Consider the following 16970-nt stretch of genomic DNA (forward strand, 5'->3'; position numbering starts at 1 on the left):
TGCCTTCTTTGGGGATCTGCCAGGCCTGGGAGCCGTCGCCGGTTGTCATTTATATAGGTTCCCCCAGTTCTGCAAGCTGTTCATTCTTGTTTATGTGCCCCAACCTGCCTCCCTCCTTGTTCTCAATTCTTTAACTTCTTCACTCCTATTTAGTACACGGGGATCTGCCAGGCCCGGAAGCCGTCGCCAGTCCTCGTCGAGGACTTCCCCAAGCCGCTCAGTTCATGTCCAAGCATTCACCTTTACCTACTAAAACACTGTCAAACCAAAAATGAGGACGTGGGCCCAGCTAGTGAATATGTTGTTTCCACCCGCACCGCAGTTAAGATACTGATCACACTTCTCTGGTGTTCCTGTCCCAAATAATCAGTGTCTCATGTGCTGATCCTTAGTAATGCAAGATATTAACCTAAACATGCATCATTTTAAAGGGGCAGGTAATATTGTGAAAGATGCTATATCTCATGTACATTTCTTGTTTAGCATTTCTTGAGCGGAAGAAATGCTATTTTTTTAATGGTTATTTTTTGCCTTTAGCCTTTATTGGACAGATACAGTAAAGATAGACAGGAGAGAAGGGAGAGAGAGAGAAGGGAAAGGCCACGGGTCAGACTCAAACCCTGGTTGGGCGCTCGCCGGTCATATGGCATCTGGTCACCCACTGAGATAAGCCAAAAAATTCTTCATTTTAAACTGTCTGAGACATTGTGTTTGAGTTCATCAGACGCTGCCAGTTTGCACTTCAAAGTATCCAGGAGTTTAGTTATGTCCTGAACCAGATCTGGCAATGTCTCATTAGGAGTATGCCCTGATTTTTTCAAGCTGCTTATAAGGACATGGGGGCATACAAACTATCGAGTACCATTTTGAGTCGCTGTGAAAATTAAGCAAAATTGTTTAGCCTGGCACATTCATATTTTCATTCCTAAAATATCCAGTCCATATCAGTATAGATATCCAGCATGATTTTTTTCTTTTCACGTTGAGAGCTGATGATCTTTTAAAATGTTCCTTGATTTTTTTTTTTATTAATTTTTTGTGACCAGTGCATTAGCAATTGTGATATTGGTGTTCACCTTTTAGCCAATCATGAATAGAGGAGGGAGGGTATATTAATATAATATATCATATACTATTAATATAATATATTAATGTAATTAATATAATTTAGTAAATAACAAACAATTCCAGGATAAGAATAATGTATATCTGGCCCAGCTGGGTTGCTTTATGAACATAAGTGATGCCTGCACAAATATTTAATCACTGTTCAGAGAGTGTTGAGGTTAGTTGTTGTGAAATGTGGCAACTAATATTAGACTATATAATGGGCTGCAGTGTCATGCAAAAGAGATTCAGCTCCTTGGAGGCTTAAGCTACCTGATAAAAACCTTCCACAGACAGTGACTGGTCACTGTGTAGGTTTTGCTGATCCACATATTCATAGAGTGTGTTACACATTAAACTGACTCTCAGTTACAACAGCATGCACGCCAGGTTACATTATATTGCATTTGGAGTCTTTTTATTTATTCTGGTTATGTGATTAGTCAGACCATGTCTGCTTTTTCAAGACATCAATGGATGATGAGTTAAATGTTACCTATATAACTTTTGATGGATATGTGGAAATTAACAAATACAGATATGTTTATTTTTTTATTATTTTCACAGTATATATTGTAATAATTTGCAGTAACTGTATAATTTTATACCTCATTTGTATTCATAAAAATCTCCACGAACCTATGTACATTTTTACTGCAGCTTTGCTACTGAACTGTGTTCTTTACACTACAACAATTTACCCAAAATTCCTGATTGACTTTTTATCTGAAAAACAAATCATATCATATTCAGCATGTCTCTTTCAGTTTTTCACAATTTATTCTCTGGGTTCTTCAGAGTTCTTTCTCTTGGCAGCCATGGCCTATGACAGATATGTGGCTATATGTAAACCTCTACAATATCCAACCATCATGAGAAAAAGCACTGTGAGTATTTTTCTGGTCATAGCTTGGCTTGTACCTGCCACTAGTATTGCAGTCCAAGCAATAGGAATGGCTAAAAGTAAACTGTGTTCCTTTCATTTAAAATCAATATTTTGTAACAATACAATTTACACTCTTCAGTGTGTAAGATCAAAGTTAGTTACTGTATTTGGTATAGTTTGTTATTTTGATTTTGTGATACTTCCTCTTCTTTTTATAGTTTTCACATACACAAAAATATTTATAGTCTCTTATCACAGTTGTAAAGAAATTAAGAAAAAAGCTGCAGAGACCTGTTTACCCCACATACTGGTTTTAGTGAGCTTTTCCTGTTTCGGTGTCTATGATGTAACCATAGCTCGAGTGGAATCAGATTTCCCTAAAACTGCACGCTTCATAGTGTCATTACAGCTGATTTTGTATCAACCTTTATTTAATCCATTAATATATGGGCTTAAAATGAAGGAAATTTCTAAACATCTAAAAAGGTTGTTTTGTCCAACAAAAATTATTTGCTGCATCAATTAATTGCTCATTTCTGAAAATATCTTTATTAAATATTATAAAGTCATGAAATTGATTTGGTCCACATATTTTACACCTTTTTTGAGTAACTTAATCAGTGAATTTAAAATGTTTTTACTGTTTATGATTGCTCAGGGTGCATGTCTATTGTAACATAAATATTGTAAGATTATTGTAACATAAATGTTATAGTTTAAATGCGATAGTTACAGTTAAAATACTGGTTTTTAGACTGCTGCACAGCACAACAACTCAATAGTAAAAAATGTACCAATTCCAGCAACATGAATTAAACTAATGCTGACAGGTACTATGTTCAAAAACTCCAGAGTTAAATTCTTCACTGGAGAATGTTTATACAGTGGTAATTCTTACTTTTCTTTCAAAAAATAAACATGCAAATGTATATAAGTTTTCAAGCTGTACTTTTGAAGAAAACAAAATTAAATCTTTTTTCTAACACTGGAATATTTCTAACATTTTGAGTTATTTTGTTAGAAAATCAGTATGATGAGTAGGGAAAACTGATGTTCAAAATATAACACTGTCAAAAGTGTTCAATTTACAAATAACAAAATAAACTGTTTTATTGTTTTGTACTATGTTCAATCTCCAAGAGAGTTTTCTTCATCCGTTAATTTTATACAGTGGTAATTCTTACTTTTCTTTCAAAATAAACATGCAAAATGTATAAAGTTTCAAGCTGTACTTTTGTGAAAACAAAATTAAATCTTTCCTCGTTGAGCTTTTATTTTTAGAAATTGTATGATGAGTAGGGACAAATGTTCAGTGGGTTATGACACAATTTACAAATAACAAAATAAACTGTTTTATTGTTTTGAAATAATCAAACAAACCTGCCTGAGGCCTGTTTGAAACTAGAACCTTGATGCTGTGACAGTGATAACATTACACCAGTAGTAGACTAGTAATGCAGTGGAGTGTAAAAAGAAGAGAGTAACTTGATTGCATTTCATAAAAATATCCCTTTTTCTTTTTTTCAAATATGTGTACGAGAGGTGAATACTAAATCGATGAATATGTAACTGTTCTTGAGGTCTGTTAGATAAACCTTATTGTATAAATTCTCATCTGAATATCTTACAAACTAGAGAGATAACATTTGAATTACTGTTTTATGAAGCAATATGGTCTGAACTGTGAGAAACACACACCTGCTTTCATCTAATTTCATGATACTCAACCATTAAAGCAAACTTTAGGTAATGATGTTTACCTGTGAAAGTGTATGTGTATTACACTATAATCTGGACTACACTGTTAGACAAAATAAAATAAATAAAGGAACACTTTTTAATCAGAGTATAACATGACAGCAATTAAACTTTCTGCTGACAAATTTCTCCCCTCCTCATTTTTCCTAACTTTTTTTTCATCCATCTATCCATTTTCTTCCGCTTATCCGGGGCCGGTTGTGGGGGCAGCAGCCCAAGCAGAGAAGCCCAGACCTCCCTCTCCCCAGCCACCTCCTCCAGCAGGTCCAGGGGAACACCAAGGCGTTCCCAGGCCAGCCAAGAGATATAATCTCTCCAGCGTGTCCTGGGTCTGCCCCGTGGCCTCCTCCTGGTGGGACATGCCTGGAAAACCTCACCTAGGAGGTGCCCAGGAGGCATCCTTGTCCAATGCCCGAACCACCTGAACTGGCTCCTTTCAATGTGGAGGAGCAGCGGCTCTACTCTGAGCCCCTCCTGAACGGCCGAACTTCTTACCCGATCTCTAAGGGAGAGGCCAGCCACCCTTTGGAGGAATCCCATTTCTGCCGCTTGTATCCGCGATCTCGTTCTTTCGGTCACTACCCACAGCTCGTGACCATAGGTGAGGGTAGGGACATAGATCGACCGGTAAATTGAGAGCTTCGCTTTTACACTCAGCTCTCGCCTCACCACAGTGGCCACATCACTGCAGCAATCCGTCTGTCGATCTCCCGCTCCCTTCTTCCATCACTCGTGAACAAGACCCTGGGATACTTAAACTCCTCCACTTCGGGCAGGAACTCGTCCCTGACCCAGAGTGGGCATTCCACTCTTTTCCGGCTGATGACCATGGCCTCAGATTTGGAGGTGCTGATTCTCATTCCCACCGCTTCACGCTCGGCTGCAAACCGTTCCAAGGCGAGCTGGAGGCCATCACTCGATGAAGCCAACAGAAACACATCATCTGCAAAAAGCAGAGATGAGATCCTGGGACCACCCAAGTGAAAGCCTTCCGCCACTTGGCTGAGCATAGAAATTCTGTCCATAAAAATTATGAACAGAATCAGTGACAAAGGGCAGCCCTGGCGGAGCCCATCACCCACCAAGAGCGAGTCCGACTTATTGCTGGCTATGCGGCCGAAACTCTTGCAATGGTTGTATAAGGACTGAATGGCCCGTAGCAATGGGCCACACACCCCATATTCCCGGAGCTCAAACATCTGCCAAAAAAACGTTTCAGTACGATTTTGGTAAGCTACGAAGCCGCACCGCTTGATGGATTGTCGGAGCATTACGGCTACCATAGTCAGCAGCCTCAAGGTGCAATCTGGGTCCGAAACTCCGTCTGTTTCAGGTCTCAAAGTCAAACAAACACTGCGGCATCACTGAGAGGTAAAAACTGTCTAAATTCTTTCATCTTTAATAAAATGATCAGTGTTGCTGCTTTACCAGGTGTAATGATTAAGTTTAACATCCATGCATTCATTAAAACAGTTTATGAAAACAGTTTAACAATTTAGTCAATTTAACGGAGTTAGAAGCTGGCAGAAAGTTAGCACGCTAGTTTCCACCTAAACATGATATACCATGTTCTGAGATATTTCTGAAAAAAATTAAAACATACAGCTCTGCTATCACTTCCAACATAAATGAAGACTGAAAACTAAACAGGACTGGCAGTGGTCTTTAGGAATAAATTCCGAGTACGGCACCTGCCCTCACCTATATTCCCTAGCTTTGAAGCCCAGTTGCTGGAACTTGCTGGTACCCCCTTGACTCTCTGTGTTGTGATTTACCGTCCCCTGAAATATAATAAGACTTTCATTAACGACTTTGGTGACTTTTTAGCATCTCTTTACCTAAATTATGATCGTGTTCTTATCACTGGCGATTTTAACATTCACATTTGTTGCAAAGATGATGTGTTTGCCAAGGATTTTCTAGCCTTAGTTGACTCTTTTAATCTTATCCAGTGGGTTAATGCACCTACCCACCTTAAAGGTCATACCCTTGATTTGATTTTTTCTTATGGACTGGACATTTGTATCAGGGACATCAGCAACATTGGAATCTCCGATCATTTCCCAGTCATCTTTGATGCTGAGCTATGCAAATTGGACCAGAGCTTTGAGGGTCCTCAACGTCTTGTGCGCATTATCAATCCTGGGACTGTGGCTGAATTTTCAGCTGCTTTCTCTAAATCTGTTCTCCCTGACATTGATCGTTCTACACCCTCTTCAGTTGATGATTTTGCTAACTCCTTTCTCTCTACCTGCTCCTCTTTACTGGACGTTGTGGCTCCTATGAAAGTAAAAAGGCCTAGAAGCTGCTCTCAGCCGTGGCTAAATGACTCTTTACGCGCTTTACAACGCGTTTGCCGCCAGGCTGAAAGGCGGTGGAAAAAATTTTATTTAAGACTTTTAACTCATTGATCAATCCTTGTCCTGAAACGCCTAGATTGGCTTCCTTAGCCCTTTGTGAAAATTTTTTAACTCATTTTACAGGCAGAATCTTATCTCTAAGAGTCTCACACCCCCCTGTGATGAGTCAGGCCCCAGCATTAAGATGCTCTACTAACCTCAATCAGTTTGATCCAGTTTCGCTCCCTACTCTTAAGGGTATAATTGATCACCTAAAAAACTCAAACGCTGCTCATGACATCCTTCCATCTCGCATTATTAAAGATGGGTTTAACATTATCGGGCCCTGTATTTTATCATTAATTAACCTGTCATTGTTATCGGGTTGTGTTCCGGCTGCTTTTAAACACGCTGTAGTGCAACCTATACTCAAAAAGAGCTCCCTTGATCAGAATGACCTCGCTAACTTTAGACCTATTTCCAAACTCCCGTTTCTGTCTAAAATCCTAGAGAAGATTGTTCATTCCCAACTTCAAACTTATTTGGATGCAGATAGTCGGGGTTTAAGCCACACCATAGCACGGAACCTGCATTACTGATTCAGGGCGCCCTGTGGTGTTAATTTTGCTTGATTTGTCCTCTGCTTTTGATTTGGTGGACCATAATGTCCTTTTAATGAGGCTTGAGCATCTGGTGGGCATCACAGGCAGTGCCCTTAGCTGGTTTAAATCCTATCTCTCAGATAGGTCCTTTTCTGTCAACATGGGTACCTATGCCTCCTCCATTGCCCCTGTTACCTCTGGTGTCCCCCAGGGGTCTGTGCTGGGTCCCATGCTGTTCTCTTTATACTTGTTACCCTTGGGCCGAATCTTTGATGAATACAATTTTTCTTTTCACTTTTATGCGGATGACATTCAAATCTATTTTGAACTAGCTGAGGATGTCACGTCGTTGTTGCAACACTTCTTTGATTGTATGAATGAAGTTAAAAACTGGCTACTGAGCAATTCTCTCATTCTAAATGATAAGAAGACTGAAATTGTAATCTTTGATACTCCCTTCTCTCGGGCTGAACTAACTGGTATTTTTGGGCCCTTTGCTGACTCCCTTTCTGACACTGTGAGGGACCTGGGTGTTGTCTTTGACAGTTCCTTCAAGTTGGACAAACATGTGTCCTCCGTAGTTAAATCGAGTTTCAATCAACTACGCCTAATCTCTAAGGCCAAGCCCTACATACCACGTAAGGACCTGGAGAAACTTATCCATGCCGTTGTTACACCAAGGTTAGATTATTGTAATTCCCTTTATACTGGTCTCCATTCTGCCCTTGTTCACAAACTGCAGCTCGTTCAAAATGCGGCTGCGCGTCTCTTAACTGGAACTGGCAGGTTTGAGTCTATTACTCCAGTTCTTTCCGACCTCCACTGGCTCCCTATTAAATTTCGTATTGATTTTAAAATCTTATTGCTCACTTTTAAAATCATAAATAACACCGCGCCCAGCTATCTTACGGATCTCCTCAGCTTTTATATCCCTGGGAGAGCGCTTAGATCAGCAGGCCAAATGCTCCTGGTGCGACCTAGATCTCGGCTCAAGACCAGAGGTGACCGCGCATTCGCCGCTGTCGCACCCTACCTCTGGAATAACCTCCCCCTAGCTATTCGGGCGTCTGATTCAATTCACTCTTTTAAATCTCGATTAAAAACTTATTTGTTTAGCCTTGCTTTCCCCACCTCCTAGAGCCCACATTTTTAGTGTACTGGAACTTATCTTTATCACTTTGTTAATGTTTATAATGTTTTAACCTTCAGCCTTTAGGGTTGTGCCTACTATGCCTGGTGTATTATTGGTTAGTTATGTCACCCGCCTGTTAGTATATTTTATTTGTATTTTGTGCTTTATATTTGTATTTATTATTGCTCTTAACTCATTCTGTGAAGCACTTTGGCATACCTGTGGTTTTTTAAATGTGCTATATAAATAAAATTGTATTGTAATTGTATTGTATAACTCTCCTCTCCCTCTCTTACAGTGATCACTGCACCTGCAAGACTCCCTTTCACAGCCCTACCCCTATCCCTGAGGTCACTGTATTCAATAAAGGTTTCAGTGTTTGCCTCTGCATAGGATCCACCAGCTATGGCCCAATCCCACTCTGACTCACCTAAAGCCACCACCCAGTTATTTCCCGATGCAAACTTCATGGTTTCCGGCACAGTATTATGTGACGCTGTTTTTCCCGCTTTCAAAACATTCTCCTGTAAGTCAGGACGATGTTGAGGGTTTCTGTTACAGGGTACGCTGAGCCCATTTGTGTGGTCTCCTCTGGTAACCACTGGGAATCCATCTCCTTCTTCACCTTCTTCTCTCCTGACAAACCCCTCATCTTAGGTTATCCCTGCCTGGAAAAACATAACCTCCATATGGTCTGGCAATAAAATAAATAGCTGGAGTCTGTTTTGTTTAGCCAACTGTGTACAATCAGCACTACCCCTCAGCTCTGAGGGCTCTGGTTCCATTCACACTTATTACACTCTAAACCTCCTGCCCAGTGCCCCCCTCCCCCATTCCCCGGTTGGCTGAGGAAAAATAAAGTAGCCATGGTAAACCAGTCACATAACCAATTTAAGATGACATAGCAACACAATGCTATGTCAACAATATAGCAGTTTTTAAATTGTGTTGTTAGGCCACATAAAACCAGAGTTGTGATAAAAAATATACGCAATGTTTTTTTCCTTAATACTATCGCTATGTTTAATGCAGGAAGAAATGGTAAAAACTGAAAGCACCTTAAAACACTCTCCGCTTGCAAGCAAAAAAAGAAAAACACCTCCCTTTCCCATTGGTGGAAAAATTTACCATGTCAACCAAACAAAAAATGATATGACAACATGTGGCATTTGGTTGTTTAGGAAGAGGGGAAGAGGGGAAGAACATCAGAACGACTGATTGTTCTGTAAATAGTTTGAAATGGTTATTTAAAAAACCTCCAAAAGTTGAATCTGTTCATCTGGACGTAGCGTTTTGTGGGAGAAACGTTTCGTCACTCATCCAAGTGACTTCTTCAGTCTCAGCTGACTGCAGGTTTCCCCAAACCTTATAAACAGTACATTTGCATAATGACTGAAACCAGCCCACTGAAGGAACAATGGGCTGTGAGGTCAGTTCCTTAATCATAATTATGCAAATTCCCATGACCATTGATCAACAATCACTGACCAAAACCCACTGATCAAAGAACACTGATCAATGGCCATGAGTACCATTCACAGAGAGTTGGGGAATGGCTGCAATCACAGCATTGTAAGATGGCGAAAGATGTACCCTTAGGCCCCTCCTCGATTCAGAGATGGTCTTTCCCTCTTCACGTAAATGGCCTCCTTGACTCAAGGCGCTCAAACCAGCGTTCCTCCTGTCCAGGATGTGTACATCCTCATCATTGAAAGAGTGTCCACTGGCCTGTAGGTGTAAATAGACTGCAGAGTCCTGGCCTGATGAGGTAGCTCTTCTGTGTTGTGCCATCCGCTTCGCTAGAGGTTGTTTGGTTTCCCGATGTATAAATCCTGGCAATCCTCCTGGCACTTAACAGCCTACACTATGTTACTCTGTTTGTGTCGGGGGACCCGATCCTTGGGTGGACCAGTTTTTGGCGCAGCGCGTATTTTGGGGTTTAAAAGCCACAGAGACCCGGTGTTTAGAAAAATGCGTCTCAACTGTTCCGATACTCCTGACACATATGGGATCACTACAGGTTTTCGCCTGGGCAGCGGTGTCCTTCTCTCCTGGATCGGCTGGAGCTTTCTTTAGGTGCCTTCCAGCTTTGACAAAAGTCCAGCTGGGATAACCACATTTACTCAGGGCCTTCTTGATGTGCTGTTCTTCTGCCTCCCTGGCCGCTGTGTCAGTGGGGATGGTGTTCGCTCTGTGTTGTAGCGTCCTGATGACACCCAGTTTGTGCTCCAGTGGATGATGAGAGTCAAACCTTAGATACTGATCCGTATGCGTGGTTTACGGTACACGTCAGCTTTTAGATGTCCCCATTACTGATGGAAATCTCACAGTCTAAGAAGGCTAACCTGCCACTTTTCATATCCTCCCTGGTGAATTTGATGTGTTGGTCCACCGAGTTAATGTGATCCGTGAAATGTAGTACGTCCTGAGATTTGATTTTCACCCAGGTGTCATCCACATATCTGAACCAATGGCTTGGTGGTGTTCCAGGGTAGGACAGCAACACCCTCTTTTCCACTTCTTCCATGTACAAATTGGCCACGATGGATGAAACTGGGGAGCCCATGGCACACCCATGTTTCTGCCTGTAGAACTGACCCTTGTATGTGAAGTAGGTGGAATGAAGACACAGTTCCAAAAGCAAACACACTTGGTCGATGCTGAGAGTGGTCCTGTTGCTGAGGTTGGTGTCATCCTGTAATCTCTTACGGACTACCTCCAACGCTTCCGTGACTGGGATGCAAGTGAAGAGACGTAACGTCGTACAAGACCATGGTTTCATCTGCCTCCATAATGACATCTCTCACCTTCTCAACAAAATCCAGGGTGTTCTGGATGTGGTGTTCAGAGCTGCCCACCAGCGGGTTGAGGATCGAAGCCAGAAACTTGGAGATGTTATAGGTGACCGAGTTGATCATGCAGACAATTGGTCTTAAAGGTGCACCCTGCTTATGTATTTTCGGTAAACCATACAGACTTGGTGTAGACTCCCCTGGGTACAGCCTGTGGTATGAGGTCCGGTCGATAGCCTTGTCTTGTTCTAACTGCTTCAGACAGTCTATCACCCTCTTCCTGTAGCCACTTCCTGGGTCTCGTTTCAGGGGCTCATAAGTATTTTCATCACTGAGTAGTGACAAAATCTTCTCATGATAGTCTTTCTGGTTAAGCAATACTGTGCACCTACCCTTGTCTGCCGGAAGGATGATAATGTTGTTGTCATCACTAAGTGATGTGAGTGCCTTCCTCTCCTCCATGGTGATGTTGGATGCTGGGGGCTTTGCATTGCTGAGACAGGCCGAAACTTTTGTCCGTAGTTGCTCTGCTTCCACTTCTGAAATATTGTTGTTATGAATTGCTGTTTCTGTGGCTGTGATCAGCTCCACTAGAGGGATTTGTCTCGGTGTGACGGCAAAATTCAACCCTTTACCAAGGATGTTTTTCTCTGTTTGGGTGAGCTGTCTGTCAGACAAATTCTTCACCCACTTGTCCACATCCTCCATGTCGCATCCTTGTCTCTTCTGGCCACTGAGGACACTCTCCGTATTTTGTGGTGGTTTCCGACGTACAAAAAGTAAGTCAAACTTCCTTTGTTGCCTGGTCTTAGACTTCTTGTGCTGTGCTAGACGAGCCTTCTCAGTGAAGTCAAACACCTTTTTAAGAGTATTCTCATCTAAAAGCATAGTCAGTCTCCGTCGGATCCGCTCCTCCGTCGGATCCGTATCTTTCAAACCCCAAAAATACGCTGCGCCAAAAACTGGTCCACCCCAAGGATCGGGTCCCCCGACACAAACAGAGTAACATAGTGTATGCTGTTAAGTGCCAGGAGGATTGCCAGGATTTATACATCGGGGAAACCAAACAACCTCTAGTGAAGCGGATGGCACAACACAGAAGAGCTACCTCATCAGGCCAGGACTCTGCAGTCTATTTACACCTACAGGCCAGTGGACACTCTTTCAATGATGAGGATGTACATATCCTGGACAGGGAAGAACGCTGGTTTGAGCGCTGAGTCAAGGAGGCCATTTACGTGAAAAGGAAAGACCATCTCTGAATTGAGGAGGGGCCTAAGGGTACATCTTTCGCCATCTTGCAATGCTGTGATTGCAGCCATTCCCCAACTCTCTGTGAATGGTACTCATGGCCATTGATCAGTGTTCTTTGATCAGTGGGTTTTGGTCAGTGATTGTTGATCAATGGTCATGAGAATTTGCATAATTATGATTAAGGAACTGACCTCACAGCCCATTGTTCCCTCAGTGGGCTGGTTTCAGTCATTATGCAAATGTACTGTTTATAAGGTTTGGGGAAACCTGCAGTCAGCTGAGACTGAAGAAGTCACTTGGATGAGTGACGAAACGTTTCTCCCACAAAACGCTACGTCCAGATGAACAGATTCAACTTTTGGAGATTTACTTTCCCGGATGATTGAGAATGCATCAAGACGTTATTTTAAAAAAAAAAAAAAAAAACGCCTTGGCTGTATTTTTAGGTAAATAGCTGCACAACTTGTGCATAGGTTTTTAACATTTACAATTTATATTTGCATTTCAAGTTATGAAAATGATTAATGAAATGATTTGTCTGACTTTTGATGTTCTGTTAATACAGTATGTCAAAATGAAAGAATATAAGTAAATTCAAACATGTGAGGTTGTGCTGAAAAGTAGTGGTGTGCGGATCGATATTGAAATATCGATTCTTCCGATACCAGTAATTTATGTTCTAGAATCAATTCTCATATTAAAATATCGATATTTTAGTACTTTGGGGTAAATTTGTAGTTTTTCATTAACAGGAACACAGTGGAAAGAAACTATATCATTTGGAAGAAACTACTTCGTCTTACGCCTTTCATAGTCATATGCGAAATACGGCTGTATAAATGTGTCGCAGCCCCTGGCGTGCGCACTCACAACAATGGCTGAGTGTAAATGGAGTCATGTGTGGATGTATTTTACCTCCACAAACAGCCAAGACGCAGTTTGCGATACATGTGGCAAGACAGTGAGGTTTTGTGGCAGCTCCACTAACCTTGTCAAACACCTAAGAGTAAATCATATCACAGAATATGATGAGCTTATGTTGAGGAGAACTGAAGAGGAGGAAAGTGACAGGTGCTGCTAGGGGGAGAGAGATGTCTCTCACGGAGACCTTTAGTGTTGCAGGCAGGCAACATGCTCAAATAGTGCACAACTTCGGTTTTTTATTTCTATATGATAATTCTGCATTATTAAGCAATAAGAACAAGTAGTCTGATGTCCTGTAATCATTATGAAGTTATATTATTACAATTACATAATAATAATTGTTAATAATAATAATAATAATAATAATTATATATTGTATTATGAAATACAATGAAACATTAAGTTTCTGTACAGAGTATCGGTATCAGATGAGTATCGTCGATACCACCTTGAATTTTACTTGGTATCTGATCGGAAAGGAAATCAGTAGTATCGCACATCACTACTGAAAAGAATGATACCAAACAAGGCAAGGTAAATAGTTTTTAAAGGTGAAATGTAGAGGTAAAATCAAAAGTAGCAGGTGAAGACTGATCCAGTGAAGGTGCGGGCTATGACCCAGTGGCCTACCTACTTCCAGTCTACTCGACAGTTGTTGCCGTACATCCTTGGCCTCCTTAATTTCTACCATAGGTTCATTCACAACTATAGCCAGGTAACTGCACCCTTTACACCACTCACTTCCAGTGGAGTCCCCTTTGTCTGGTCTGCAGAAGCACCCTTGGCAGCCTTTACCAAGTTTAAGGAGCACCTGACACTAAACTGCAGTCCATCATCGAGGTATATGCTTCTGACTTCAGGGTGTGTAAATGGACTGATTCTTATATAGCACTTTTCTACTCACCGAAAGCGCTTTATACAACTTGGCTCATTCACACCCATCTATACAAGAACTTTTGGTTCTTGTAGAAATTGTTTTGCTACGCAAGTGCTTACTAGCTAACATTCACAAATATTCATACTCCAATGTATGCATCAGACAACAACTCGGGTTTAGTATCTTGCCCAAGGATATTTGACATGCAGACTGGAGAAGTCAGAACAGGGATAAGCCTGAGATAAGCTCAGGTTTCTGTAGGATATCACCCATCAATCTTGATTGGCGATGAGGCCTTGCTCAAGGCCACTGAACAGAATAAGAAATATGCAGACCTTTATTGCTCTCTCGTTCCAGTCGACACCCCAGGTCAGAAGGTATGGCTAAAGAAATTCCTGTAAAGTCCTTCTCTCGCAAGCTTGCTCCTACATCAGATCTTATGAAATCGATTCTGTGATTAACTCTTCAGCACTTAAGTTACCTGCACCTCTTTGCATCCACCCTACATTCCACATTTCTCAAGTTAATCCAGTTCATCCAGCCCATTGTGTAAGATTTATTACCTCAGAAAAGATTTTATGTTGAAATCCTGCAGTGCTAAGCAAAAGAGAGTGAAAAAGGTAAGATGAACCTCCAGTATTCAGCTCCTTGGAGGCTTAATCCGCCTGATAAAAACCTTCCACAGACTGTAACTGCTTACTGTGTATGATTTGCATGATGGTGCATTTTCCAATATTTTCCATCTGTTCACCTTGTGCAATTTGTTTAATGAAACATTTTGTAGTTTTTTTAAAACATCGATGGATGAGGAGTTAAATGTTACCTATGTAACTTTTGATGGACATGTAGAAATGAACAAATACAGATATGTTTATTTTTTTATTATGTTCACAGTATATATTCTAATAATTTCCAGTAACTCTATTATTATATACCTCATTTTGACTCATAAAAATCTCCACGAACCTATGTACATTTTTATTGCAGCATTGCTACTGAACGTTGTTCTTTACAGCACAACTATTTACCCAAAACTCCTGATTGACTTTTTATCTGAAAAACAAATCATATCATATTCAGCATGTCTCTTTCAGTTTTACATAATTTATTCTCTGGGTTGTTCTGAGTTCTTTCTCTTGGCAGCCATGGCCTATGACAGATATGTGGCTATATGTAAACCTCTACAATATCCAACCATCATGAGAAAAAGCACTGTGAGTATTTTCCTGGTCATAGCTTGGCTTGTACCTGCTTCTAATATTGCAGTCCAAGCAATAGGAATGGCTAAAAGTAAACTGTGTTCCTTTCATTTAAAATCAATATTTTGTAACAATACAATTTACACTCTTCAGTGTGTAAGATCAAGGTTAGTTACTGTATTTGGTATAGTTAGTTATTTAGATCTCGTAGTATTTCCTATACTTTTTATAGTTTTCACATACACAAAAATATTCATAGTCACTTATCGCAGTTGTAAAGAAATTAAGAAAAAAGCTGCAGAGACCTGTTTACCCCACATGTTAGTTTTAATTACTTTTTCCTGTTTAGGTGTCTATGATGTAATCATGGCTCGAATGGAAACAGATTTTCCAAAAATTGCACGGTTAATAATGACATTACAAATAACTTTGTATCAACCTTTATTTAATCCATTCATATATGGGCTTAAAATGAAGGAAATTTCTAAACATCTAAAAAGGTTGTTTTGACCACCAGTGTCATAAATTTAATTTGTAGAATGTAAACCTGTGAATAGCTGATAACATTTTTCTGGGTGCATGTTCATTGTAATATAAATATGCCATAGTTTAAATAGTGAATTTAGTCTGGTTTACAATTATTGTTCTTATTTTTTTATATACTTACATAAACTCCAGAATAAAAAAAATACTAATTCCAATAACATAAATTATATTCATGCTGGCAGGTACTATGTTAAATATTCAAGAAAATTTTCTTGATCAGTTAACGTATATAGTGTCAATTGTTATGTGTAATTCAAAGTAAATTAGTAAAACATTTGGAGTTTTCAGCTGTCCTTTCTTGTGAAAAAAAAGGCTTTCCAGATTTATTTTTAGAAAATGAGGAAAATATTTTCATTCTACAAGTTATACAAGTTAAAAGTTTGGCATTAAAAACTCCCACCCGAAACTTCAGTCAGTTAGGATCAACAGTTATTTTAGATGAACATGTATTATTTTTGACTGACAGTCAACAGAAGCCAAAGCATGTTTGAAACAATGACAGTGTTTACACGTACGTTTGTTTTTGCATGTGTGTTGTGAATGAAGACTAAATACAAGATGAAGACTAAATAGCTCAAGAGATATATATATATATCCTCATCTAAATGCTTCAAAAATGATATCTGCAGGCCAGAGACAGTACATTTGAATAACCATTTATCAAGCAGTACGGCCTCATTTCCTTTTAACTTGATTTCTTTCTCAACATTGAGAAAGTGCACGACTACTGACTGAGATACACTACCAAGTGGCCGTGATAGTGTATAGCAGTGGCATGTGATGACTTTTACAGAAAGGCCAGCAGAAACAACTTGAGTGTGTTATGGTTTGAGGTTGAGTCTCTCGCAAAAGCTGCTGTCCTGACTCATAAGAGTGCTTTTTTTTTTAGGTATTCAAGCCTTTCATTTTCTGAAGGTATTATCTCACCGACTGGCACTGTGGTGGACCAAGTTCCTGTCACTGTGCCTTTTCTGACCAGATTTCCTGTGGCTCAGATTTGTTGGTGTGGGGAATAAAATAGAGTATTTTGCATGTGCCGCTTCACACAGTTACACTTACAGAGCTGGGTATTAAGCAAAGAGTGTCCAGTGCTTATCACCCAGAAGGTCAGGATGTGGTGAAGAGATTCCACCAGACTTTGAAATCTGTGCTTTAAAAATATAGTGTCGAGTCTAATGCAGAGTGGGATGAGGGTCTGTCATTGTTGGGTTTTAGCCAAGCTGAGGTTGGTTTTGGACACACTGTGTGTGAGCTACTGCAGATGCTGCAGGAGTGTGGCTCCAATTTTCTCTGTAGCACTTCATGGATTTCATAAGCAGCACACCTTAGTTGTTCACACAAAGCATAAAGATAAAAAACAATATATACAGTGTTATCTTCATTTTAGATGTCAAAAAGTATTTGCGGCTTCCACTGTTTTCTTTTGCGTCGAAACCGGGTCCAAATGGCTCTTTGGGTGTAAAAGGTTGCAGACTCCTGGCCTAGACTCAAGATACCGATCAACCAAGATGCTATTTTCCCACATTTGCAAATGTGAACAGTGCTCTATGCATC

The 16970-nt window shown here is 40.3% G+C and overlaps 2 protein-coding genes across 2 annotated transcripts; both read left to right on the top strand.

Annotated features, from left to right (window-relative positions):
- The first annotated feature begins 1580 nt into the window (after window positions 1–1580).
- Window positions 1581–2519, top strand: LOC116310091 (olfactory receptor 13C2-like). Its single transcript, XM_031726828.2, has one exon. It carries the CDS (start codon window positions 1581–1583, stop codon window positions 2517–2519), a length of 939 nt encoding a protein of 312 aa, XP_031582688.2.
- Window positions 2520–14471: 11952 nt separating this feature from the next.
- On the top strand, window positions 14472–15380 carry LOC116310090 (olfactory receptor 11A1-like). Its single transcript, XM_031726827.2, has one exon. It carries the CDS (start codon window positions 14472–14474, stop codon window positions 15378–15380), a length of 909 nt encoding a protein of 302 aa, XP_031582687.2.
- The last annotated feature ends 1590 nt before the right edge of the window (window positions 15381–16970 follow it).

The sequence above is a fragment of the Oreochromis aureus genome, linkage group 16, assembly GCF_013358895.1.
Source record: "Oreochromis aureus strain Israel breed Guangdong linkage group 16, ZZ_aureus, whole genome shotgun sequence".
Taxonomy (NCBI): domain Eukaryota; kingdom Metazoa; phylum Chordata; class Actinopteri; order Cichliformes; family Cichlidae; genus Oreochromis; species Oreochromis aureus.

What these genes read in the sequence shown, in the direction of transcription:
- LOC116310090 (XM_031726827.2), top strand. Translation starts at nt 14,472, where the DNA reads ATGGATGAGGAGTTAAATGTTACCTATGTAACTTTTGATGGACATGTA.
- LOC116310091 (XM_031726828.2), top strand. Translation starts at nt 1,581, where the DNA reads ATGGATGATGAGTTAAATGTTACCTATATAACTTTTGATGGATATGTG.